This window comes from Excalfactoria chinensis, chromosome 11 (assembly GCF_039878825.1).
Source record: "Excalfactoria chinensis isolate bCotChi1 chromosome 11, bCotChi1.hap2, whole genome shotgun sequence".
NCBI lineage: Eukaryota > Metazoa > Chordata > Aves > Galliformes > Phasianidae > Excalfactoria > Excalfactoria chinensis.
In genome coordinates, this window is record NC_092835.1 from 17,424,184 (window position 1) to 17,446,774 (window position 22,591).

Sequence of the window (22,591 nt, forward strand, 5' to 3'; positions counted from 1 at the left end):
CGGGCACTGAGCGGGCAGCCCCACTAGACCTGAGGGCGGCTTCAGCCGCGTCCCGAGATGGCGGCGGTTGGCGATGGCGGCGCGGTTGGCTGCGGGCTGTCCATGGAGCGAGTCCGCTCCCTCACCGAGCTGTCCGACCTGGAGGCCGCCTACAGCCGGCTGTGCGAGGAGGAGGTGCGGGCCCAGCCGGGCCGTGGCATGGCGGGCCGGAGGGACGTGTAAAGCGTAGAGATGGCACCCTGCCGGGTGACAGCAGCCTGGAGCTGGTTGTGGGTCTGGGCCCGTGTGTGGGAAAGGCCGAGGCGCAGAGGGGAGTTGGGTGATCTCAGCTTAAAGCTTCCCGGCCTATCAACGGGAAGCGCCACTCAGCCGTGTCAGCACGAGAGTAGGGCCGATGTCAGTGTTAGCCAGCCCTGAGGGCAGCTGTGCCTCTGCCGTTGTGTTTCAGAGCGCCGTGCAGCAGGAGCTGGACGCCCTCCTGGAGCAGCAGGGCACCATCGAGAGCAAAATGGTGGCCTTGCAGCGTATGGGGTGAGTGGCACACGCTGCTGTGCTGGACGGACGTGAAAACTGAACCCCTATGGCTGAAATGGTGTCCCAGTGCTTCCTGAGCTCCGGAAGCTTGCAGCTGTGCCCACTGGGAGAGCTGTGCCATGCCCATCATCCTCTGGGCAGAGCCTTTCCCTTACTCACACCTGACCCTCTCCTGACACAGCTCCACACTGTCCCCTTGCACCTTGTTGCTGTCACAGAGAGCAGAGCTCAGCACTGCCTCTCCTCTCCCTTTGAGGAGCTGTAAGTCACCATAGGCTATAAGGGGCTGTAGGCCATAAGGGGCTGCAGCTGCCTTGAGGCCCCTTCTCTGCTCTGGGCCAAGCAGACCCAGAACCCTCAGCAACCCCTCACACACCATGCCCTCCAGACCCTTCTCCATCTCATAGCCCTTTTCTGGATGTTCTTTAATAGCTTTATATATATATCCTCCATACGTCATGGTGCCCAAACCACACAGAATGTTTGAGGTGTGGCAGCACCAACACAGAGCATAGTCTCTGTCAGTACACTGTGGGAAATAACTGTGGGATGGTTCCTTCTATAACCACATACCTGTTTTTCTCATGTTCACTCTGCATGTATTTTCTTTGTCCAGCCCCAACCTGCAGCTCATTGAGGGGGATGCCCAGCAACTGGCAGGGATGATCACCTTCACATGTAACCTGGCTGAGAATGTCAGCAGCAAAGTCCGGCAGCTGGATCTGGCCAAGGTACCTGCACCACTCTTCTTCATTGTAGTGTTACCTGGTTTTGTTAAGTTATAGGATATTGCTGAGTTCCTGAGTATTGCAGGTTACAAGAGCAAGGTTAGGATTTCACATATAGCAGCTGCTTCTTCAACATATTCTTGCAGATTATGGTGAATAAGTTGAGTTTAGTCTCTGTTAGCACTATGTTGTTAGCTCTTGCAGTGCTGAGGACAGTGGAGGTGGTTGTTGTCACCTGAGATTGGGCAGGAATCCAGGCTGTCTTACTCTTTCTGTACAGATAAGCTCAAAGTCTTCAGATTCCTGCACAACCGTGACTGTGCCTCTTGTCTTTGCCTGTTAAAGTGGAGTCTGCTCTGTGAGCTCTGTCTGAGTTTGGGTGGGCTAATGCTTCTTTTCTTTCAAATTCACTGGATCTACAACCCTTTTGGGGTTTCTGCTTATGTGGCTGCTCATTGTGTAGAGAAGCATCACTTTGGTCTGTTTCTTCAGTCTTTTTCCTCCAGGTGCTATCTTCTGTCTTTTCCTAGTTTTCTTTCCCTTGTCCAGCCTGCAGCAGCAAGCCTTACCAGTTGTCTTTCTTGCAGAATCGACTCTATCAGGCCATTCAGAGAGCCGATGACATTCTAGACCTAAAGTTCTGCATGGATGGAGTTCAAACAGCCCTGCGAAATGAAGATTATGAACAAGCAGCAGCTCATATCCATCGCTATCTGTCTCTGGACAAGTCAGTGATTGAGCTCAGTCGTCAAGGCAAGGAAGGTAAGGACTGTTCATGAGGAGAACCGGATAAGGCATCTCTCAGTTAAATAACTAGAGGCTATGTGATTCTTTATGACAGATAGTCGCAGCCCAGTGGACAAAGCAGAACACTGAACGTTTGTCAAAAATTTTAGTGTGTGATACAGAAATGAACATCAAAGTCTTTGAAATATAATCATGTTTGAATTATCATTAATTGAAGAAGCATTCCTGGCACAAAGTTTTCATAGCTGGCTGGGTAAAGGACAAAACGTACAGGGCAGAAGAGGTGAGGGAGAAGACTGTCAGGGGGAACACTTGCAGTATTGCAGTGTGATACTAAGTGAAACAAGTGGACACAAAGGAATGAATTGCCCAATCCCTAAAATGAATTTCCAGTTCATTTGTTTACATCCTCCATGTGAAACAGTGACCATCCCTGTTAGTTGGGTGTACTTCAGACTTATCTCTGTGGCCCACAGAGGGATGCTGATGTTCCTTCTCACCTTTGAGCTGCACAGCCTTCGTCTCTCTGTCAGGGGAATAAATAGTCCTTTGTGAGGTGCAAATAGTGTGATATTAATTCTCCCTTTCTTCTCTTGCCTTTGAACAGGGGGCATAATTGATGCCAACCTGAAGCTCCTGCAGGAATCAGAGCAGCGCCTGAAAACAATTGTCACAGAGAAATTTGACACAGCTATGAAGCAGGGAGACCTGCCCCAGGTGGAACGATTCTTCAAGATCTTTCCCCTGCTAGGCTTACACGAAGAGGGGCTGAGCAAGTTCTCAGAGTACCTCTGCAAGCAGGTAACACATTCTGTGAAACATACTGTGCTGGGGGAGAGCAAAATCCAGTCTGTAGGGTCCTGTCTCTGGCATGCTAGTTTTTGAAATCAGTATTGGCCCTCAGTTCAGCTCTTTCACTGCTTTTTGCACCTTGGCACAGGCTTTCTGGTGTTTGAATACATAGCCCACTAGTTGTCTTGTTTCTCCTTTCGTGTCTTGTTCTTTGTATTTGCTGAAAGCTCATACAGCAGAACCTGGAAAGAGAAGATCAAGTTTCTGCCTCTCCTTGATCCTTGAGTTTTCCACCAGAGAGGAAAGCAATCTGGGGGAACAGCAGCACCAGGAACTCTTGCAATAGGACTGCTAGCAGAAGCACTGCACCTGACAGTGCAGGGAACAAGGGGGTCCAGGCTATGGGATGAGCAATATCTTTGAGTGCTGTCTGGACCTGGTGTCATGCAGGTGGCCAAGAAAGCAGAGGAGAACCTGCAGTTGGTGATGGGGACAGACATGAGTGACCGTCGAGCTGCTGTCATCTTTGCCGATACCTTGACACTGCTCTTTGAAGGTAGTCTTCTCCCTCTTCTCTTTGCCAATGGATTAAAAATAGTTTATTATGAGATTGTTTGTCAATTCAGATGTTCTTTAATTCTAGATCCAGGCCATAAAGTGCCCTTTGAGCTATGGGAGCATCATGCTAGAGGGATGCAGACACAGAGAGCAGACTTTTTTCCAGCCAGGAGAGAGCATTAGAATAAGCAAGCTTTCCCCTTTACAGCTCGTGCAGGCACTGTGGAATTGCAAAGGATTTTTTTTGCTTCCTCCAGGAATCAGACTCTTTCTGTTCTCTGCACCCTCAAAACAAATGGGTGTTCCTTAAAGGATTTTTCAGGCACATAGCTCTCCAGGCAAACAAATCAGATCACTTAACGTTGAGCATCTCTCGATGCCTCCAGGCCTGGCTCTTCAAGAAGGACCATGACAGCTTGAAGGGAGAGAGAAGAATATTAATGTTCTGTGGGGATGTCGCCAAAGACAGTAATTGAGATCTCATGGTGATTAACCCGCCTTCTCTATTATATCTGCTCAAATTCCAGGCTGAAGCACTGCCAAGTCACTCTCAGCCTGGCACCTGTGCTGCTATTGAAGGCCCTTAGAGCTACTGGGCTTTCTTGGCAGTTGTGATAGAAGAGGAGGAGTGTTGCTATCTCTTGGAGCAGAGAGCTTGTGAGAAGAAAGCGGTCTTAGAGAGATACCTTCTTGGTGATGAGCTTTTTCTCCAAAGAGCTCCTGCCTTCACTGACGTTCTCCCTCTTGCTCAACTTGATAAAAAAGAGCACAGCTTTCTGTAGGCTCATTTTCTTAGCGTTGTTCTCCCATAACCTGGTGCTGAAAGCTGGGATTGTGTATGGATGATCACTCCAGGATTAGCCTGCATGGCTTCCTTCTGGAAAGCTTCATTCTTTTGTTACTTGCATCTTTCTGAATTGGAGAGCAGCTGACCCACTGCAGGAGCTCTTCAGGAGAGATGGCTTCCACCCCCAGGAAACTTAGACCATAGCCCTGTGATTAACAGGAAAGAAACCAGACAGTGTTGCAGGCAGAGAGAAGGTTCAAGGGATGGTGATGACAGGCCTCTAGCGGACAGTACTACTGTGGACAGTAAGCCACTAGAGAGTGGCTGAACAGTCTGGCCTGTTTATTTGGAGAGTGAATGATCCCCTGTCTGAGGACCTGAATAGCTTTGGATCTAAGCTGGATGAGAGCTCCTTGTGGCTCTCTCTTGCTCCTGGGAGAACATAATCCATCTTGTTGCTTCCTCTCTGCCTGCAGGGATTGCTCGTGTTGTGGAGACCCACCAGCCCATTGTGGAAACATACTATGGGCCAGGGAGGCTGTACACCCTCATCAAGCACCTGCAAGGAGAGTGCGATCAGCAGGTGGAGAAAGTGGTGGAGAAGTTTGTCAAAGAGAGGGACTATCACAGACAGGTAAGGGGGGTGTGATTCTGTCTGACACAGCCAGACACAGCTTCCGTCCAGCTCTGCAGGGGTACAAGTGCCACAGAAGTGGCAAAGTTTGATCTTGTGTGTTGAAAGGAACTGCTTTACTCCATACTGCGGGTCTATAGGATGCTGTCAGTACACCCTCCCCAATGTCTTATTCCTGCTCCTGTCTGTTTGACGGAGGTCTGCTATGATCATCCCATGGTTGCACACCGTGGTGCCTCTATTGGAGTTCCCATCCCATAAGCTCTTCTGGCAAGCTGAGCTCTGTCTCAGAGGAAGAGGTGAATTGATGCATTTCCCAGAGTGCTTCCTGCAGAGCAGTTGTGTTGCCCTCCTTGGGCAAGCAGCTCCTTAGGCCGTAGCATGAGAAGGAAGCAGAAATGTTGGATGACTCTCCCATTTTTGTGATTGCAGTTCCAGCAAGTTCAGAACAGCATGATGAGAAGTTCTTCTGCAGAGAAGATTGAACCAAGGTACAAACAAAACCTCTTTTTACCCTCTGATCTTCCAGTCTTGATCTGTCATTAACACTGCTTAGCATTTAGATAGCAGTTCCAGAGGCTTTGCACCTACTAAAGCTTAGCATCCAATTGTTAGGTGCTCTTCACTGCCCTTCTTAAGAGACAGCTTCTATGGTGGTGCTTTACTTTGCTTTCTCTTTATAATAAATCTTGGCCTTGCATGTTGCTGGAGAGCTGGCAGTGCCACTGCTCACGAAGGACAGAGGCTTTATTTGGCTCTCCTCATAGCTTTTTTACGGTGAGAGCGTCGTCCTTGGAGCCCATGAAATGGAGCAGTTCCCTGGGCAGATAATTTGTGTCAGGTTCCTGAATAAATCTTTGGATCCTATTAATTCTGTACTGCTGCTGCAGTGTCTGCAATGCTAGTGTCTTGTTAATAGACTGAAGTGCTCTCAATCTGTGCCCTTTTCTGTCTTGAGTAGTCCTTAAATAAGGCCATTTGAAAGCACGTACCATCCATCTGCTACTGCATGATTTCTAACCATGCCTTGAAAGAAAAGCAGTGTTTGTTGAACAAGGTATGTCTGTGAGCCTACAAGACCACTCATTTCAGTGATTATTTAGTGGTCTGCTCCCTGTTTGAGTAAATGTGGACACATCCCCTTCCTGAGCTTTTGTTTTTCATCCATAAAATAAGCATGATGGTTTCTTGTCCCACTCGTTAGTTGGGAGGCTTTGAGCTGTATGTGCAAAGCGCTTTTGTGCACATTAGTGAAAAAAAAGCTGCTGATGTGACAGTATTTTTTTCATAGCTCTCAGACCTGAACACCACATTCTGCATTGTCATGTGCTTTTTTGATTCCATGTTTGCTGGGCTATTCAGCCTGAACAGATCTTTCAGCATTTTCAGAGAAGCACGTGAATCTGGAGATGACAGGGACCGGGCTTTTCTAACAGTTCTCACAGCACCGCTCACAGAATCATAGCAAAACTGAAGCAGGAAGGGACTGATAAAAGTCTCAGTTCTGATCTCCCACTCAAAACAGGGCTGATTTTGAAGTTGTATCAGGTTGCTCAGAGCCTTGCTGTGATTTTAATCTGCTTGCTTTCATATCCATGAGAGAAACAAAGATTGTTCTCTAATGATTTTCTCAGGACATTTTGATCGTCACACAAGATGGCAGCATGCAGTCTGCTTTAAAGTGGTCAGCAGATGTGAACGTAATGCCTACATGAAGCTGGGCACAGAGCAGGGAAATGCTGCTGCTGCTGCTAGGGCAGACTCAGCCTGGGAACCTGCTGTAAGGACAGCTGCTGTTGGCCTTCTTTGCTGCAGGGTGACTGACAAGATGAGCTGCTGAGCCATTCCAACTTGGCAGAACTTGTCTGCTTCCCAGCATAACCTGTCTCCATTTAATTCAGCTGAGGTAGTGAGTTGTCAGGGCAAGAAGCACCCCTTCACGCAAACAAGCTCCCCAAATGTATTTCAAAGCAGGGTTGGTATTATTTGCATGCAGCAGTTATTCTGCTTGGCTCTGCTGCTCGATAGCACAAATGGAAATTGGCAGTATTGATTTTGTAGTAAAACAGCAGAGAACTCACTGCTTAACTGAGCTAAATGAGTGTCCCTCCTTTTGTAGACCCGCTGCTTTGACTCTTGACTCTTGGTATGTCCCTCACAGGGAACTTGACCCAATTTTAACAGAGGTCACCCTGATGAATGCCCGCAGTGAGCTCTACTTGAGGTTCATCAAGAGACGAATAGTAGCTGATTTTGAGGTGGGAGACTCCATGGCCTCTGAGGAAGTAAAGCAAGGTAATATCTTGAATACCAATGTTTGCAAGTTTTCTGTTCCTCACAGCTGTCCAGAGGGGAGATGTATCCAAGTTAGTGTCAGAGTGCTGACACCAGCTCTGCAAAGGTACTTTGAGAGCGCTCTGTAGAAGATAAACAAGCATTAGGAATGCCTGCAGAGCATAATAAATGAGGTTTCCAAAGAAAGGGAGAGCCCATTGGTCACTGAAGGCACAAACCCTAAGATGGCGTCCACAGGGAGAACAGGCCTAGGGTTTTGGTATGCAGAGAGCTCTGAAAGTCACATAAATCACCTGCAAAAGTCAGCTCAGCTCTTTTGGCTTCACAGTTGAGGCCTGTGGTTTATTCCAGGTTGAGCTTTGCAGGTATATGCCTACAAGACAGGCAGCAAGGGGATAAGGTGGAACTGCTTTCTGTCTGATGGTTCTCTTCTGTGTTCTGTAGAGCACCAAAAATACCTGGACAAACTCCTCAACAACTGTCTGCTGAGCTGCACCATGCAAGAACTCATTGGCTACTACATCACCATGGAGCAATATTTCATGAGGGAGACTGTCAACAAGGTAGAGCTCAGACTTCTGCTGCCATAGCCATGCCACTGGCTGAGACTTATGTGCATGCTCCACAGTCTTCTGCTGAATGCTCCTAGAGAGGGAGATTGGTACACAGCAGGACTGCGGTGTTTGAGAAGGTCTCTTGTTTCCGATGGCCTTGAAAAGCTCCAGACATACCCCTGTGCATGGGAAGTGTCTGGATCTGTGCTTTGGCAGGGCTGGCATCCATTCCCACCTTCTGGATGTTCTCTTGGCCAAATGTAGCTGCTGAGTCTGGTCACATTTGTCCGTTAGCCTCACACTGCTCCTCTTATTCCCTCTGCTCACAGAGCAGTAGTGGCTGCAGAGGCAAAGCTGTATCAGGAAGATATGAAGCAACTGCTCTAAACATAGGTTGTGAGATAGGTTTGTGTTGAAGGTCGTGCTGGCAATGAAAAGTGCGTTGTTTCTGTCTGCCACTTCTTTGAGCCTGCAGATCCATATTTCCCATAGCTGATGCTTAATTATTGACTTTGAAGAGCAAATTCTGTTCCATGGGGTAACTTTTCAGACAAGGTATGGAGGTGAGGGGCTCAGGAAATCAGATCTTCCAAGTTTATGGGCTAGTGAAAACTAAAATGAGTGATGCCAGCCCGCACATTGCTCAGTTCAGCTCAAGGTGAAAGGGGAAGGCTGGCAGCATTCCATAGTTTGGTCTCACAGCACTGCTCTGAGAGGACACAACTTTGCTTAGGGCACTGAGACAGCTTTCTTTGCAGGCTGTTGCCATGGACAGCTATGAGAAGGGCCAGCTCACCTCCAGCATGGTGGATGATGTGTTTTATATAGTGAAGAAGTGCATTGGGCGTGCTTTATCCAGTTCCAACATAGACTGTCTCTGTGCCATGATCAACCACTCCACCACTGAACTGGAGTCTGACTTCAGGTAATGAAAATACACCAGATTCATCATACCTTACTTTCCCCTCATGTTCTGCAAACAGTGTTTGCTGGCAGATGGTCTTCCTTGTGTTTAAACCTTTGATCCTTTGGTTTATCATCTCTGTGAAGATGTAGTAGGAGGCAGCATCAGGTACATTTTCTCACAGTAGTAGCTGCAGGATAATCATACAAGAGAAACAGGAATCTCGTGGCCCAAAATCCCTGCGAAATTGTGTGGTAGTACTGGAGTGCACAGCTGTTCTCTGGGTTGCCTACAAGCCGCCCTAGTTCTGTTGTGACTTGAACAACTGGCCTGTGGACTTCAGCATGATGCTGCAGAAATTGACCTACTGCTGTTTCTCTTCCCAGTGTGGGAGTGAAGAACTGTGGCTGAAGACAGCAGACAACTGCAGGCAGGATTCTGGGGAAGGCTCAGAAGCTTTTGTTTGTTTGTTTTGTAGATTTCAGCCTCACATCTCATATTCTGGCAGGAGATACCTGTTGCCCTGTGTTGTCCCTATGAAATTTTACTCCTTCAGGCTGCAGCTCAGCCAGAGTGATGCCCCTTGACACAGTGCACAGCTCTGTTGTTTTCTTGCAGTATTTGCTGAGTATGTTCCGCTTTCCCCATAGGGAGGTTCTGTGCAACAAGCTGAAGCAGGGCTTTCCAGCAACGACCTTCCAGGACTTCCAAAGAGGTGTGACCAGTGCTGTGAACATCATGCACAGCAGCCTGCAGCAGGGCAAGTTTGATACAAAGGGCATTGAAAGCACCGATGAGGCCAAGCAGTCCTTTCTGGTGAGTTTGGTGGCTGTCCTGCCATTGGAGTTGGGGTAAGGGTGAAGACAGTGGGGAACTCTCAGGAACGGGACTGGTGCAACGATCTGTAGATAGCTCTGCCTGGATCTGCTTTCTCCTTTCAGCCAGTCCTCCAAAGACAGCAGGAGAGACCGAATGCTTTCATTTCATTAAACTCTTGGTTACAGGTTTCTCGACGCAAAGTGCTTCAAATGTCAGTTCTCCCACCAGAACTCCTCCTTCACCTGTCAGCTTGCTTCATTTCCCTGCCTGCACAAACAGATAGTTCTGACAGTTAGCTTGGCTTCAGCAGGTAGAGAACAGCCTGTTCAGTGAAGAACAGACATTCTTCTGGCAGGAGGGGCGCTGATTTCTCCTGCCTACATACAGACTCCTTTCCTGTTTGCCTGAATGTACTGTGTATAAACTGTCACCTTCAGCTGCTCACGGATGGTGGTTCTTTGTGACAGTCACAGAAAGGAGTAAAGCAGCTTTCTTTAATGCATTCTTCCATCACATTTGAGGTTTTGCTGCAACATCACAGACAGAACAAGGAGAAACAGAAGTGGACTAAAGTGATTCAAACTTTCTACCAGCAGTGAGAAATTCCAATGAATTCCATTTGCATTTTTTTTCCCCCAGGTAACTCTAAACAACGTGGAAGTCTGCAGCGAAAACATCATGACCCTGAAGAAGACTTTAGAGGTATGCTCTACATTATTTACTGTTTTTTCCCCACAATCAAACATGTAATATCCTCCCCATGGGGTCAAAGAAGTCCTCTGGACTTTGCTTTGCCCGAATTCCTGACATCTGCCCTCCAGCCTTAGGAGAACGATTTAGAGCTCTTGGAGCTCAGTAGCATCTGTGGTGTACCTTGGTCTAACTGGAAATACCAGTTCCTTCAGGTTAACCAGTAAAATAAAACCATTTGATTGTGGTTCTCTGGTTCTGGATAATATCGCCTCTGTCTTCCTTTCTTGCTGTTCTCTCCCTTGCTGGAGTCAGCAGCTTCAGCATGGGCAAGAGTTGGGTGGCTGTCCTTACCTGCAAGCATGCTGGTGGGCAGCCTGAGCTTGACAGCGCACAGGGATGGAGGCAGCCTGGGTTATTAAGTTGCAATGTGCTTCTGGATCTCTTCCCTGCAGAGCGACTGTGCCAAACTGCTTAGCCAAGGTTTCGGGGGTGAACAAGCGCAAGCCAAGATTGATAGCTGCCTCTCTGACATGGCTGATGTCTCAAACAAGTTCCGTGACCTCCTGCAGGTGAGCATCATGCTGTGTTACTGCTGGCTCCCAGCACTGGGGGAATCATTTCAGCCCAAGGCCTGGACCTTGTCAGGCTCTGAGGGTGCTGGATAAGGTGTATGGAAGGAACCAAACAATCAGTTTTGAAGCATGCAAACAGATCCAGCCCATTCACACAGCTGTGCCAGCTGGGAGCTGTATAAAAAATTACTGGGAGCAGCTGCAGAGCCAGAAGGAACGTCACTCCTTTTGTCTTCACTCAACACGAGTTAGTTGGTCCAGAATTTTCAGGAGAAGGAATATTAATAGCATTTCCCTCTCCTCCATTCTCCTTTGTGGCCCAGCTTGTTATCCTGTTAGCCAGAGCCCCACCAAGTAGTGCTGAAGGAGGAGTTTTGGTCGAGAGGCAGCTGCACTTCTCCCAGGTTTCTCCTCCTCTCCATCCCCAGCATGGGCAGAAGGCTCTCTGGCTAAGCCAGTGTGTCCTGGGTCACGCTGGGGCCTACTGTCTCAGAGTTTCATAGTGGCCTCTGACAGGGAGGGGAGCAGAAAAGCCTGATGCCTCCACAATGAAGAGGCCAAGAAAAAGAGACTATTTTTTACCAGGTTTGCCGCTGACTTTGTACTTCACAGCAGGGCCAGGCCATTTCTTATTTGGCTCTGTAGTTCACTGTAGGCCTTCAAATCAGTATTGCAAGTGAATTTTCATGAGGCTTGTGGTCAGCACTGAAAGCAAACAGCTCACAAGTAAGGAGTAAAACTCTCCATTTTAGTGGTAGTGCAGCACTAACACTGCAGAACCAAGAGACTGAGCAGCAAGCTCCTGCACTGAGTCACACGCATTGAATTTGCCTTGGAAAAGGGCACTTGCCAGCAGGGCCTGCTCACAAATGGCAATTTAAGTTAAAAACCTTAATCAAATGCCAGGTAGGATTGGTACCCAAGTAGTTTCATGCTGGGTGAGCTTTCTTGACATCTTGCTGAGCCCAATGGGGGTGTCTGGCAGGAGGGGGCTTTCAGAGAACTGTAGCATCAGAGTGGACAGAGCAGCCTTTGCTAACAGCCTGCTGCTCAGGGGAGATGGCATATGCTGGGACTATGATTAATTCAGGGAACTAGCTGTGGTTATAGCTTTTATCCTCCTTTTAGCTCCTCTTACTGAGCTAAGCTGCGCTGTAGGTGGGAGGCAGCAGTTGAGTCCGACAGCAGTGTCCTCTAGGCTGGAACTGCATGGAAAGCTGGTGTTTGCCTCCTCCCCTGCCCTGGTGGGATGGGAACCAAACAACTCTCCCCTGCCAGGGCACTTCTGTAGCAGTGTGGGCAGGGCTGAGGCAGCACAAGCCGTTCAGACCAGGCTGCATGTCAGCATAGTGCCAGCTTCTGGGCCAGTATTCTTCCCCTTCTTGTCACTGTGGTGTCCTTGTAGATTTGGCACCAAAAGGGCCGGGGTCCAGCTTTAGGACTTCTTGGTTTAGTTACACTGTGGAAGGCTGGAGGATGAAAACAGCAACAAGGCAGATGTGCTGTAGAGGTTATGTATTGTTGGACTTAATGGTGCTCAACTGCCCTCCTGTCCTCTTCTTGTCCTCCTCAGGAAGGTGTCAACGACCTGAACAACACAGCCATCAAACCCCAGGTGAAGCCATGGATCAACCTATTCCTCTCCATCTCCCACAGCATAGAGGAGGTAAGGCTCATTATTGTCTGCTTCTAGTTGTGCTTCTACACTCTCATTCCTCTCAGTTCTCTGCTGTTTTCTCAGCACAGAGAAACACTGAAATAGCCAAAAGATGATCAGCATCACAGCCTGAAAAGCGGGATTTGGCTTGAGAGGAGTTTGAGAAAATGAAAGGGATGTAGTGCTGCTCTGGAAGGGACTGACCTCCCTCCCTCTGCATCTTTACAGCAGGCCACGTAAAATACCTTTTTTCCTGTTTCAATGTCAGGAAGAATTCAGTGATTATGAAGCTAATGATCCCTGGGTCCAGCAGTTCATTGTCCACCTGGAACAGCAGATGACAGAGTTCAAGGTGAGAGAAATGATGTGGCAGTCTGCCAGGCTTCAGCCAGACCTCAGTGAGGCACCTTCCAACCCTTGCCCTGCTCAGTGGAACAGAGGGCAGACATTATCTTCACGTTGCTTCCAGGGCAGTTAGAGACTCCCATCTTCTGTGGCATTCAGAGGCTGTTTGTAGGCCCTGCATCCCTGGGTCACTTTTGCTGGTGCCGTCCACTTACTGAGAGCGTAAATAACAATGATTTTTTATGTGAGAGCTGTCCTATGCTGGGGTTACACAGACTGCTGCTGAATTGTTCTTGATGAGAGTGACACAGCTTTCTGCTTCCAGGCTGGACTGTCACCAGCAATTTACGATAACCTTACCGGCCTCATGACCAGCCTCATAGCCACGGAACTGGAGAAGGTGCTTCTCAAATCCAGCTTTAACAGGGTGAGTAAAACACTGCTCCCTTCCCCATGGCACAGTTAGCCATGGCTGCTCCATAATCCTTGTTATCCTTGAAGGAATGAGGCAGGGCAGAGGCAGGCATTACCTTCAAGAAAGCTCTGCCACTGCCAATGGCCAGCTCAGGGAGACCTTGCATTGGTGCACACAGGAGAAAAGCATATTGAGAATGTAACATTGCTTCCTTGCTCCCCACAGCTTGGTGGTCTGCAGTTTGACAAGGAGCTGAGGTCTCTCATCGCCTACCTCACCACAGTCACCACCTGGACCATCCGTGACAAGTTTGCACGTCTTTCCCAAATAGCCACCATCCTCAATCTGGAAAGGGTAAGTCACACAGACCTTTAGAGTTACACTGAGCTCATCTAAACATTGTCACAGATGTGGACAGAAACTGGAAAACATGCCTGTAATGCTATGATTCTATGAAAACACAGCAGTAATAATGGGGTAGTAGAGTAGAGTAGTAGAGTAGGCTGCAGCAAGTGAGGACAAGCCCAAGTGCAACAGTGCAGTGGATGCAAAAACAAAGGAAAATAGCTACTTACATTTAGAAGGCCTCAGGTTGGCAGAGATCTCCAGCAAAATACCTCTGCTTCTACTGCCAACCCTTAAATGAGGTCTGGAGGGGGTAGATCCTGGCTCCACCCCTTCCAGTCACACAGGTGTCTTGGTTGCCCCTGAGCTCCTCTGGGTTGCCCTGCCTTCCACCAGGTGCTCCATCACTGCTTCAGGCTGTGACTCAGCATTTCTGCTATGCTGCCCCATACCTGCTGGGTGTTTCCCTGCAGGTGTAGGTATCAGGAAATCCTGCCTGTCCTTAGCACATGTATGACTGCAGCCAGAGTTTGAGCTCACCCTGAGGGCGGCTGGTGCCGTTTCCTGTAGCTTTCCTCTTTCTGCAGGTGACAGAGATCCTGGATTACTGGGGCCCCAACTCAGGCCCGCTCACCTGGCGCCTCACTCCGGCAGAGGTCCGGCGGGTCTTGGCTCTCCGAAAGGATTTCCGTGATGAGGACATCAAGCGGCTGCGCCTGTAGTTCTCTGCTTGCTTTGACACGTGAGCACCCTGAAGGAGGTAACAGCAGGAGCATTGCAGCCCTGGTGCTGGCTTAAATCCCCCCTGGAGCTATAGCTGGCTGTTGGATCGTGTGGGTGTCTGATGATGGTTGCCCTTCTCCTCAGGGCAAGAGGCCTTCCAGGGCAGGGGAAGAAGAGCCTCTGTCCTTCGGAGGGACCAGAAATAAGGCAGCAGAGGACTCTCACATTGAGAGCAGTGTGACTGGGTTGTGCTAGCACATCTCCTTCCATTCTGTTTCCCTGTGCGAAGCCACAGAAGATCCAAGAAATTGGGAGTTGTTGTGGGATGTTTTCATTATGGGTCTGCACAGATGGCTCTGCGTGTGCCCCCGTGTTGGTGCTTGCCCTGCTTACTGCAGGGAGGCTGCAGCCACGTTCCTTCTGTGCCGCTCGTTTGTGGGTCAGCTCTCCCTTGTGGTGGTGGGGACTGTGCAGTAGCAGAGGCAGCCTGCTGCGAGGCAGGGATGCTGGTGGGGGCGGGGTGCTTGGAAAATCACCAGCAGGCCTCTCTAGGAAGGAGGGTCGTGGCCCTGCTGGCTCTGTACAGACACACTATAAATAAATCGTGCCTGGCTGAGCAGCGACCTTGGGCTGTGTGTGCGTGCCTGGAGGGAGCCAGAGCAATGGGAGATGAGCTGCTCACCATGCCATCATCTCTTCTGCACTGTGCCATGGCAGCAAGATGCTCTTGCTGGCAGCAGCACAGCACAAACACCCATGTGCCAGTACCTGGTGTCAAACTCCACGCTCGGCTGCATCCAGCAGTAGCACTGTGACGCTGGGAAACCACAGAGCAATGTGCGTTATGCCCTGCCTCCCCTGGGAGGCTCACAGCGAAGGAGAAGCGGGCCAGAGAACAAAGGCATGCTGGGAACAAGCTCTTTTATTCAAAGAGCCCGCAGGGACTGGTAACTCACTGCAGAAATAACCTCTCAGCACAGGAGGGGGAGGCGATTCCACATCCAGGGATGGAACATTGCACGCTGAAGGGCAGCACAGGCCACTGCTATTGCAAGAGCAGCAAGGCTTAGCAGCATCACAAATGTTATTTTTTTCCCTTCAGAGAACCATGAGAACAGGGTCAAATCACACAGCCCTGCCTGCAGGCCAGCTGCTCCCCTATAGTAGCCTGTCCTTCCAGTACATTCATGGGCCTGCCCAACTCAGCACAGCTCCTCCGGCCTGTGTGGGTTTTGGGCCCAGCAACAGCATACAAAGGCCACATCAAGACATAAGGCACTTGCTGAAGCCAGCTGCCAGGGTCCACGAGTGGTATATCCCCAGTTCTGCTGGGACCTGGCTGTGTTCTGCAGCACTGGACCAAGCATGTTGTTGGGGCTGAGGCACCCAGCAAGAATCCATGACCAGCCCTGGCTGCAGCAGCAGGGAGCTGAAACACTGGGATGGTCCTGGTTTTGGTGGCAGTCATCTCTGTCCCAGATGTCCCCCGGCAGTGGCTGAGGGCTAAAGGCCTTCACGTGGCCACATCCTCTCCAGGCTGAGCGCTGCTGTTAGGATCACATCCCACCACCTCCATGGAGAAACCTCCTGTGTCCACTTCAATGCTGTGAATGCTAAAGTTACCCAGGCCCTGTGAAAAAGAGTTAACGGGGCAGTAGTCAGCAAGGGACTCACACTAAACATGCTTGTCCTACTTTTGGCTGGGGGGCAGGGATGCTTCTAGTGCTTGCACTGCATGAAGCAGGCTTCTGCAAACCACCTGTAACGCTGGGTTTTGCAAGCAGCTTTAGGCCAATGTACCAGCTGGAGGCACATCTCTCACCTCCATTTTTGCTAGGATTTGGTGCAAAGTCTCTTTTTGCTGAGGGACTTTGGTTAAGACGTAAAGGAAGCCACCACCACCAGCCCCAGCCAAGCACTGCCCGTAGACATAAGGCTGCAGAGCATCCATCATGCGCCCGACGGCCAGCGGCTCACAGCCTGGGGCCATACATTTCTTCTGCTGCCAGTAGACATCCAGGCACTTGCCAATGAGCTGCAGGTTTCCTGCAGGACAGAGGAGGAAAGATTTGTTTGCAGTTCTCTCTTAAAGGGCAGAAACCTGGTCCTGCCTCGTGCTCAGCCTGAGCTCATTCCTGCCTTCTCATCTACCCCAAAATCCTCCGCCCGCTGAGCAAGACATCCCCGCTGTTGCTTTGCTGTTCATTTTTAATCCTCCACAGGGTGAGACTTCGCTTGCTTTCATGCTCCAGCTTCCCCTCCTCTGCATCCCATCCCAAATGAATCCACTTATAGGCTAGCTGTGGCCCCCACCCCCACTCCCACCAACTCAAGAAAATCAGACAGACTCAGTGTGCCCCACAGGAGCCTCCTCCAGCCCCCCCCATCTCAAGATCTTAGTTTAAGCCTCCATTTTGGGGCACTGCCTATAAAATGCAGGTAAGCCTAAGGTTGCTCCAGCTGTTGGACCCTGCATTGCCCTAGTGTTTGTCCCCATAGACTCCCTGGGGGATTTTGTGCTGCTTCAGTTGTTAGAAAGGACAGCCTGGTGCAGGGAGGGGAGCTCACACCTTGCCTCAAGGCCCGGGCGCACTCCTCGGCGTTATTCACCAGAGCATCAGCATTTTGTACAATGGAAGGCAGCCTGGCGTACCAGTTCCTCACCACATCCTGCAAGAAGCCAGGCTGCTGGGGACAGGCACCTCGGCCACATGTGTCCCCATCACCACCTTGCTGGCTTCAATGCCAGCTCCCATTGAGGTGGCACAGCTTTGCCCCAGGGGGACACGCACTGAAGGGGAGTGGAGGCCAGAGCCTGTGTGTTACCTGGAGCAGGTTGCGAGCCAGGCGAGTCTTCCCCGTGTACACCAGCAGCAAGTGGTCACTGAGGATCCGCGCAAAGCCTTCAGGCACCAGGATCTCCTCCACCTCCACCCTGAGTGGCAGCCGGGCCTCCGACCTCCCGATCTTGATGCCAGGCACCAGCCCACCCACCTGGTCCTGCCAACCGCCACCTGCAGCGCGCAGGATCCTCAGGCAGTGCCTGGACCCCCGCCCCATCACAGCTACTTTCTGCAGCTGCTACCTGTCGTGAGCCTCTGCTCCAGATGCAGCACGGCGTGGATGAGGGACTCTGTGCCAGCAAGCTTCCCAGCTGCCCGATACAGCGCTGCCATCACTGCTCCGGCAAGGATGCTGCTGGTGCCTGCAGGGAGCACAGGGGCAGGGCAGCAACAGGGATGCTGCATCCCAGCGCTTGGAGAAGGACACACATCCCACCCCCTCCCTTCCCTGGAGACAGACCGAGGCCAGACCCGTGGGGCAGCCTGGACCAGGTGTGCACCTCAAAGCCACCTCCAAAGTTCTCCATCAGCTGATCCCGCAAGGGCTTCTGTGAAGGGAACTGCACGATCTGCGTGCATATGAAGGCAGCTTTGAGCAAGGCTCCTAGAAACAGAAAGAAAAAGCAAAGCCGTGCCTGCTGCACTACCTGCTCCCTCACCCAGCAATGAGGACGCACAGGATCAGAGTGGATCACTCTTGGAGTGACATGGACCCAGCGCCCACCATGAGCTCAGGATACCAAGGGCACAAAGCCAGGCTGTGCAGCCACTGACCCCTCACCTGGTGCATGTGGCTGGCAGTAGTTCCCCAAGTCCCCCAGCTCGTGGCACACCAGCTCCACCGCCGCCTCTCCCCACGGTGTCCCACCAAGGCTGGCCAGGCGCAGCTCCGGCTCACTGATGCGCCGCACCCGGGCACCAATGGGTCGGCACCCATCCACCAGCACCGCCACGTCCACCACGGCCCCGCCGTGCTCATACGTGATGGGAGGAGTGTCGCTCCAGCCCCCTGCCAAGGAACACCATCAGCCCTCCAGCTCATTTCTCCTTAGTGCCCCAGCTGTCATCATCCATCCCACCAGCTCTGAGCCCACCTTGGGATGGCAAAGCTCACCGGAGAGGTCCAGGCGGGCTGGACATGCCACCTGCACCCAGTGCCCCAGGGGCGGCAGTTCCACCGGGCACACGGTGACAAACTGGCACGAGGACATCACCGCCTGCCGGATGAGGATCTGCTCGGCCCCTTCGTAGTGCCGCGCTGCTCTCACCAGCAGGGCTGGACTGTGAAAAGAGGGATGCTGAGCCTGCTGCCGTGGCCCCCCAGGTGTGCCAATGGCCAGAACAGGACAGCAGCAGTTTGCCTTGCCATGCCTCACCTGCTCATCCACTTCTGCCGCTCGGCTGCCAGCTCTCGCACCCCACCAGCAATGTCACCGCTCTCCAGGCGCCCAAAAGCTGAAGCCCACTCCCTGTTGGCAGCAGGTCCGCTCCTCAAGCCCCCTTCCCCATGTGCCATGCAGCCCAGGACATCAGCAATGCAGGCGAGTGCCCGGGCTGCAATGCCCGCGTCGTCAGCTGTAGAGGCAACTAGAAAATTAAAGGAAGGCTGTGAGTGGCCCAAAGCAGCCCACCTCTGCAAGAACTTGGCTCCAGGGGAGAAAGATGTGCACAACCTGCATCTGCCCTGGAAGGTCTCGAGTTCTTGCCAGGCTCAGTGGTGCTGAAGGGGACAGAAAGCAAAAAAAAAGCCCAGAAATGTAAGACTTGTCCAGCTTACCCTCATCCAGTGTGCCCAGCAAGGCCTCCTGGTAACCCTCATGGACGGCGCTGCGGATGAGCGGCAGGAGGCTGCCGTCCTGGCGGCCCAGCAGCACGCACTGCACCTTGTGCCAGCCCTGCAGGAAGAAGAGGTCCCGGCGGGCGCCCAGCTCAGCTGCCTTGTCCAGGCAGGGCAGCAGCTCCTGCCATGACATGCGCCAGGCTGCTCGCCAACGCGCCAGCCGCTCGCCCGACGCTGCTGGGGCCAGCAACCACAGCACGTCCTCCAGCCCCAGCGCCTCGGAAGCGTGCAGCACTGGGAAGAGCCGGGCAGTCAGCAGGCAGCGGTCTTTCTGTGGCATCTCAGCTTCCCAGAGGTCCCCTTTGCTGGTGGAGGGAGAGTCCATCAGCACCACCCCAGGGACTGAGGGAAGGTGGGATGCCGGAAGGGAAGGGTGGTCACCGTGGCTCTCACTGTAGACTCTGAGGTCTGGGCTGCTGTGGGTACCCCCAGTGGAGCCGGGTCCCCTGTTCCATTCAGGCACGTTAGTACCTACCGTATGCCTGTCCGATGAAAAAACTCTGCCCAGGGGATGTTCAAGTAGGTGGCCTCTTCAGCAGGACTCTGGGGGGGGACACAAGGGGAGCAGTTACAGCCCAGCTTTGCAGAGTCCCGTGCCACCCTGCTGTCCCCGCACCTGCCAGTTGTCGAGGCGGCCGGTGAGTGTGAAGACGCGGCAGGGCAGGTCACACAGACGGACATGGTGGCCCTGCAGGACCACATCACGCAGGGGACAGCCCTGCAGCACCGGTGAGGAGTCTATGGTGAGGCCCGTGAGGAGGCAGCCGGGACCGATCTCCAGGGGGCCCTGCAGAGGAAGCAGTGGGATCCTGTGGGACACAGCTGGCCTCACATCAGAGCCAGGCCAGGAGACACGCTGCGGCCAGCAAATCTCCAGTCCCCAGGAAGTGACACTCCAGCAGTGACAGCAGGGAAGGTAACAGCCAGCAGTGTCTCCAGCAGCAGCCGAAGGGCAGCACTGAGTCTCTCCATAAGCACCAGGCTCCAGGTCCCACATACCTGGAGGTGACAGTGCTGGATGACGCTGCCGGCCGCCAGCCGCACGGCTCCTTCCAGCAGGCAGTTGGTGACTGAGGAGCCGTCCTCCAGGAGCAAGGGCTGCTGCTTGGGGGGATGGGCACGTGGAGTCAGCTCCCAAAAAACACGTGCATCTGAGCAAATCTGGGGCTGGAGAGACCTACGTCCACATGGGAATGGGCAGTTTTGCAGAAGCGAAGGTGGCTGGTGGAGCTGGGCAAGAGTGTCAGGCTACGGATGTGGTCACTTGCAGCTGTGGTCAAGTAGTCGTAGGACGCATCAGGAATGCAGGCTGCGGGGAGGCAGGAAAGCAACACTGACCACAGTCTCAGGGCAAGGAGGTGCTCCCAGCCTCCCCAGCACCTCCCTCCTCGCTCCCCTGAGAGGCAGCTGGCAACCATGGCTCCCACATTTCTCCCCACAGAGGAAGCTGAAAATCAGGGACAGATCACATGCAGGTGCCCACCACAGCATCGCTCACCCATGCTCAGAGGAAAGGCACGGAGAGCTGTCCAGAGCACAGAGCGGGCACTCCTCACGCTGGCATCACCACCACCCCTCACAAATTCCTCCTCTGTCACCCCCCCCGCCATGCTCAGCACGATGTCAAAGAAAAGGGAGAGCTGGGGACAGAAGGGACACCCTGGGTGCTGCCGGGCCACCTGGCACAGCCGCCCCGACTCCCTCCCCACTGCTGGGTGCTGCCCTCCTGCATCCAAATCTGACAGCACAGGGACAAAGAGGCGCACCCAGCACCCACAGGACGAGGGATCCCATCACCCCAGAGGGGGTGTCACCTGGATGGGTGGTGCCCCAGAGTCCAGCCCCATGTAGGTGCAGGCATCCAGGGGAGGGATGACATGGGTGGCCAGAAGCTGCTCGGCGGCGCTCGAGGAGAAGAAAACCACCCCACAGACCTGCGAGGGCACAGCGGGGCTGAGGCTGTGCTGTCCCATCCCTCGGTGGGGTGAGCGGTCCCAGCCACGGTGACAGAAGGGATGGAGCAGGCAGAGCTGTGGGTAGTGACATACCAGCGGGACGGTGCCGTCGGGCCCTGCGCACTGCTGGATCTGAGCCTCTGTGCCTTTGTAAATGATGTCACGTACCAGGCCCTGGGAGCAAGAAGATTCCAATGAGCTCTTTGAGCTGCCCCAAGCCAAGCAGCCACAGCAGAGAATCTTGGACCCACAGGACTGTAGGGGCAGGGACCCAGGGACAGCAGAACGGACTGCAAACACAACAGACTGCAGACCCCCTGCTCATCCAACGGGGCATCCAGGCTGGTGTCACTGCTTGGATGTGGGAGCTGTTACTGACCTGCTCATCAGCAAGGTACACGCCGTGGTTCCTCGCGTACGCCTGGCTGCCGGGCACCGCAATCACTCGGACCCCTTGGAAGCCATCCCAGTCAATCCCTGGAGACAGGGACAGGGATCAGTGCTCTGAGCTCCACACACTGCAGCAGCACTCAGCCTGCGCCGCTGGAACAGGTTGCCCAAGGAGGCTGTGGATGCCCCATCCCTGCAGGCATTCAAGGCCAGGCTGGATGTGGCTCAGGGCAGCCTGGGCTGCTGGTTGGTGACCCTGCACACAGCAGGGGGTTGGGACTGGGTGATCATTATAGTCCTTTTCAACCCAGGCCGTTCTGTGGTTCTATTATTCATTGAAGCTACATACACTGAGCATCCACGTGCCCTCCCAGTGGGTAGCTCAGAAGCTCTCGGTTGGCTCGTGCACCCACAGCCACAAGGGGACGCGGCCAAGGCTGAGCCCTCACCTGGCACGGAGGGCACGCCGAGCAGCATGTCGGTGCTGCAGACCCACACGCCGGGCGGGGATCCAACACAGAGCTGCGGACAGAAGGGCCGTGAGGAGGAGGGGCCGGGCGTCAACCGCTCGGTGTCGGTGCCCGGAGGGGTCCCGCCGCTCGCCCACCCGCCGCGTGACGGTGCCCAGCAGGCCGTCCAGGTTGCACACCAGCGCCTCGGCCGCGGCGCGGGGCTGCTTGGCGGGCAGGCAGGTGAAGGCCCGGCCGCAGTCGTCGAAGGAGAACTCGCGGCCCTGCGGGGACAGGCGGGGTGAGGCGGCGCCGGGCGCGGAGCCGCGCTGAGGGCCGGCAGGGCGCCGCGGGCCGCACCGTGTGCAGGATGAGGATGCGGGCGTCCTTCAGCACGTCGGCGCTCACCACCTGCGGGGCACGAGCGGGTCAGCGGGGCCGGGGGGCGGCGGGGCGGGTCGCGTGGGGACCCTCCGGGCCCGGCCCTCACCGTGCGGCCCGCGCGGGCGCTGAGGTGCTCGGCCGCCACCAGCACGGCGTTCAGCGTGGCCCCGCCGCTCCCCACGCCGGCCCAGGGATCCTCCAGCGCCAGGACGAGGACGGGCCGCCGGCCCAGCGCGCCCCGCCGCCGCCGCAGCTCCAGCTCTGCGAACGAGAAGGGCGGATGATGGCCGGGCTCGCTCGGCCCCGCCGTCCCGCAGCCGGCCCCGCCGCTCGCCTCGCTGCAGAGCCGCCACGCCGCCGCCGCGCCGGCAGGTGAGGACGATCGCCGTCCACTCTACGCACGCCGCCATGATGGCGGCGCCGCGGGGACTGACGGGAGTCGTAGTGCGGCGCCGCGCCGCCCGCCGGCTGGAAGCGCGGGGCGCCGGACTACAGATCCCAGCGTGCACCGCGGCAGGGCGCCTTAAAGGCGCAGCGCCCCGTAACTGTGCGCCGCCTCGAGAGGGGCTCGGGGTGGGGGGTTGGGGGGGGGGGCGGTTCTGGCGCTCGTGGCTCCCGGACACCCCGC

The 22,591-nt window shown here is 53.7% G+C and overlaps 2 protein-coding genes across 3 annotated transcripts; one reads left to right on the forward strand and one right to left on the reverse strand.

Moving 5' to 3' along the window:
• The first annotated feature begins 37 nt into the window (after window positions 1–37).
• On the forward strand, window positions 38–14,725 carry COG4 (component of oligomeric golgi complex 4). Of its 2 annotated transcripts, XM_072346271.1 has the most exons (20): window positions 38–174; window positions 449–531; window positions 1,151–1,265; window positions 1,850–2,024; window positions 2,617–2,810; window positions 3,252–3,357; window positions 4,623–4,780; window positions 5,213–5,271; window positions 6,942–7,075; window positions 7,520–7,638; window positions 8,388–8,554; window positions 9,184–9,349; window positions 9,992–10,054; window positions 10,498–10,614; window positions 12,191–12,283; window positions 12,543–12,626; window positions 12,945–13,046; window positions 13,260–13,388; window positions 13,967–14,139; window positions 14,247–14,724. In XM_072346271.1, exons 1-19 carry the CDS (start codon window positions 58–60, stop codon window positions 14,099–14,101), a joined length of 2,316 nt encoding a protein of 771 aa, XP_072202372.1. In that variant the 5' UTR covers window positions 38–57; the 3' UTR covers window positions 14,102–14,139; window positions 14,247–14,724. The 2 variants fall into 2 exon arrangements, with proteins under 2 accessions (XP_072202372.1, XP_072202371.1); XM_072346270.1 differs by having other exon boundaries at window positions 13,967–14,725.
• Window positions 14,726–15,007: 282 nt separating this feature from the next.
• Window positions 15,008–22,374, reverse strand: FCSK (fucose kinase). Its single transcript, XM_072346810.1, has 23 exons — window positions 22,298–22,374; window positions 22,070–22,224; window positions 21,940–21,990; window positions 21,738–21,863; window positions 21,580–21,652; window positions 21,120–21,217; window positions 20,834–20,914; window positions 20,600–20,719; window positions 20,284–20,425; window positions 19,967–20,094; window positions 19,785–19,886; window positions 19,402–19,572; window positions 19,261–19,328; window positions 18,723–19,090; window positions 18,322–18,532; window positions 18,060–18,226; window positions 17,727–17,954; window positions 17,406–17,549; window positions 17,188–17,307; window positions 16,929–17,116; window positions 16,673–16,772; window positions 15,925–16,148; window positions 15,008–15,732 (listed from the first exon to the last, which is right to left on the reverse strand). Exons 1-23 carry the CDS (start codon window positions 22,371–22,373, stop codon window positions 15,616–15,618), a joined length of 3,258 nt encoding a protein of 1,085 aa, XP_072202911.1. The 5' UTR covers window position 22,374; the 3' UTR covers window positions 15,008–15,615.
• Window positions 22,375–22,591: the final 217 nt, after the last annotated feature.

Excerpts from the sequence above, each read along its gene's own strand:
- COG4 (XM_072346270.1), top strand. The coding sequence starts at position 58 with ATGGCGGCGGTTGGCGATGGCGGCGCGGTTGGCTGCGGGCTGTCCATG. Across the intron at positions 4,781-5,212 it reads AGAGGGACTATCACAGACAG|TTCCAGCAAGTTCAGAACAG; the intron begins GTAAGGGGGGTG and ends TTGTGATTGCAG. Across the intron at positions 7,639-8,387 it reads TGAGGGAGACTGTCAACAAG|GCTGTTGCCATGGACAGCTA; the intron begins GTAGAGCTCAGA and ends CTTTCTTTGCAG.
- FCSK (XM_072346810.1), bottom strand. The coding sequence starts at position 22,373 with ATGGCGGCGTGCGTAGAGTGGACGGCGATCGTCCTCACCTGCCGGCGC. Across the intron at positions 22,225-22,297 it reads CGTGGCGGCTCTGCAGCGAG|AGCTGGAGCTGCGGCGGCGG; the intron begins GCGAGCGGCGGG and ends TCTCGTTCGCAG. Across the intron at positions 20,095-20,283 it reads TGCCTTTCCTCTGAGCATGG|CCTGCATTCCTGATGCGTCC; the intron begins GTGAGCGATGCT and ends GCCTCCCCGCAG.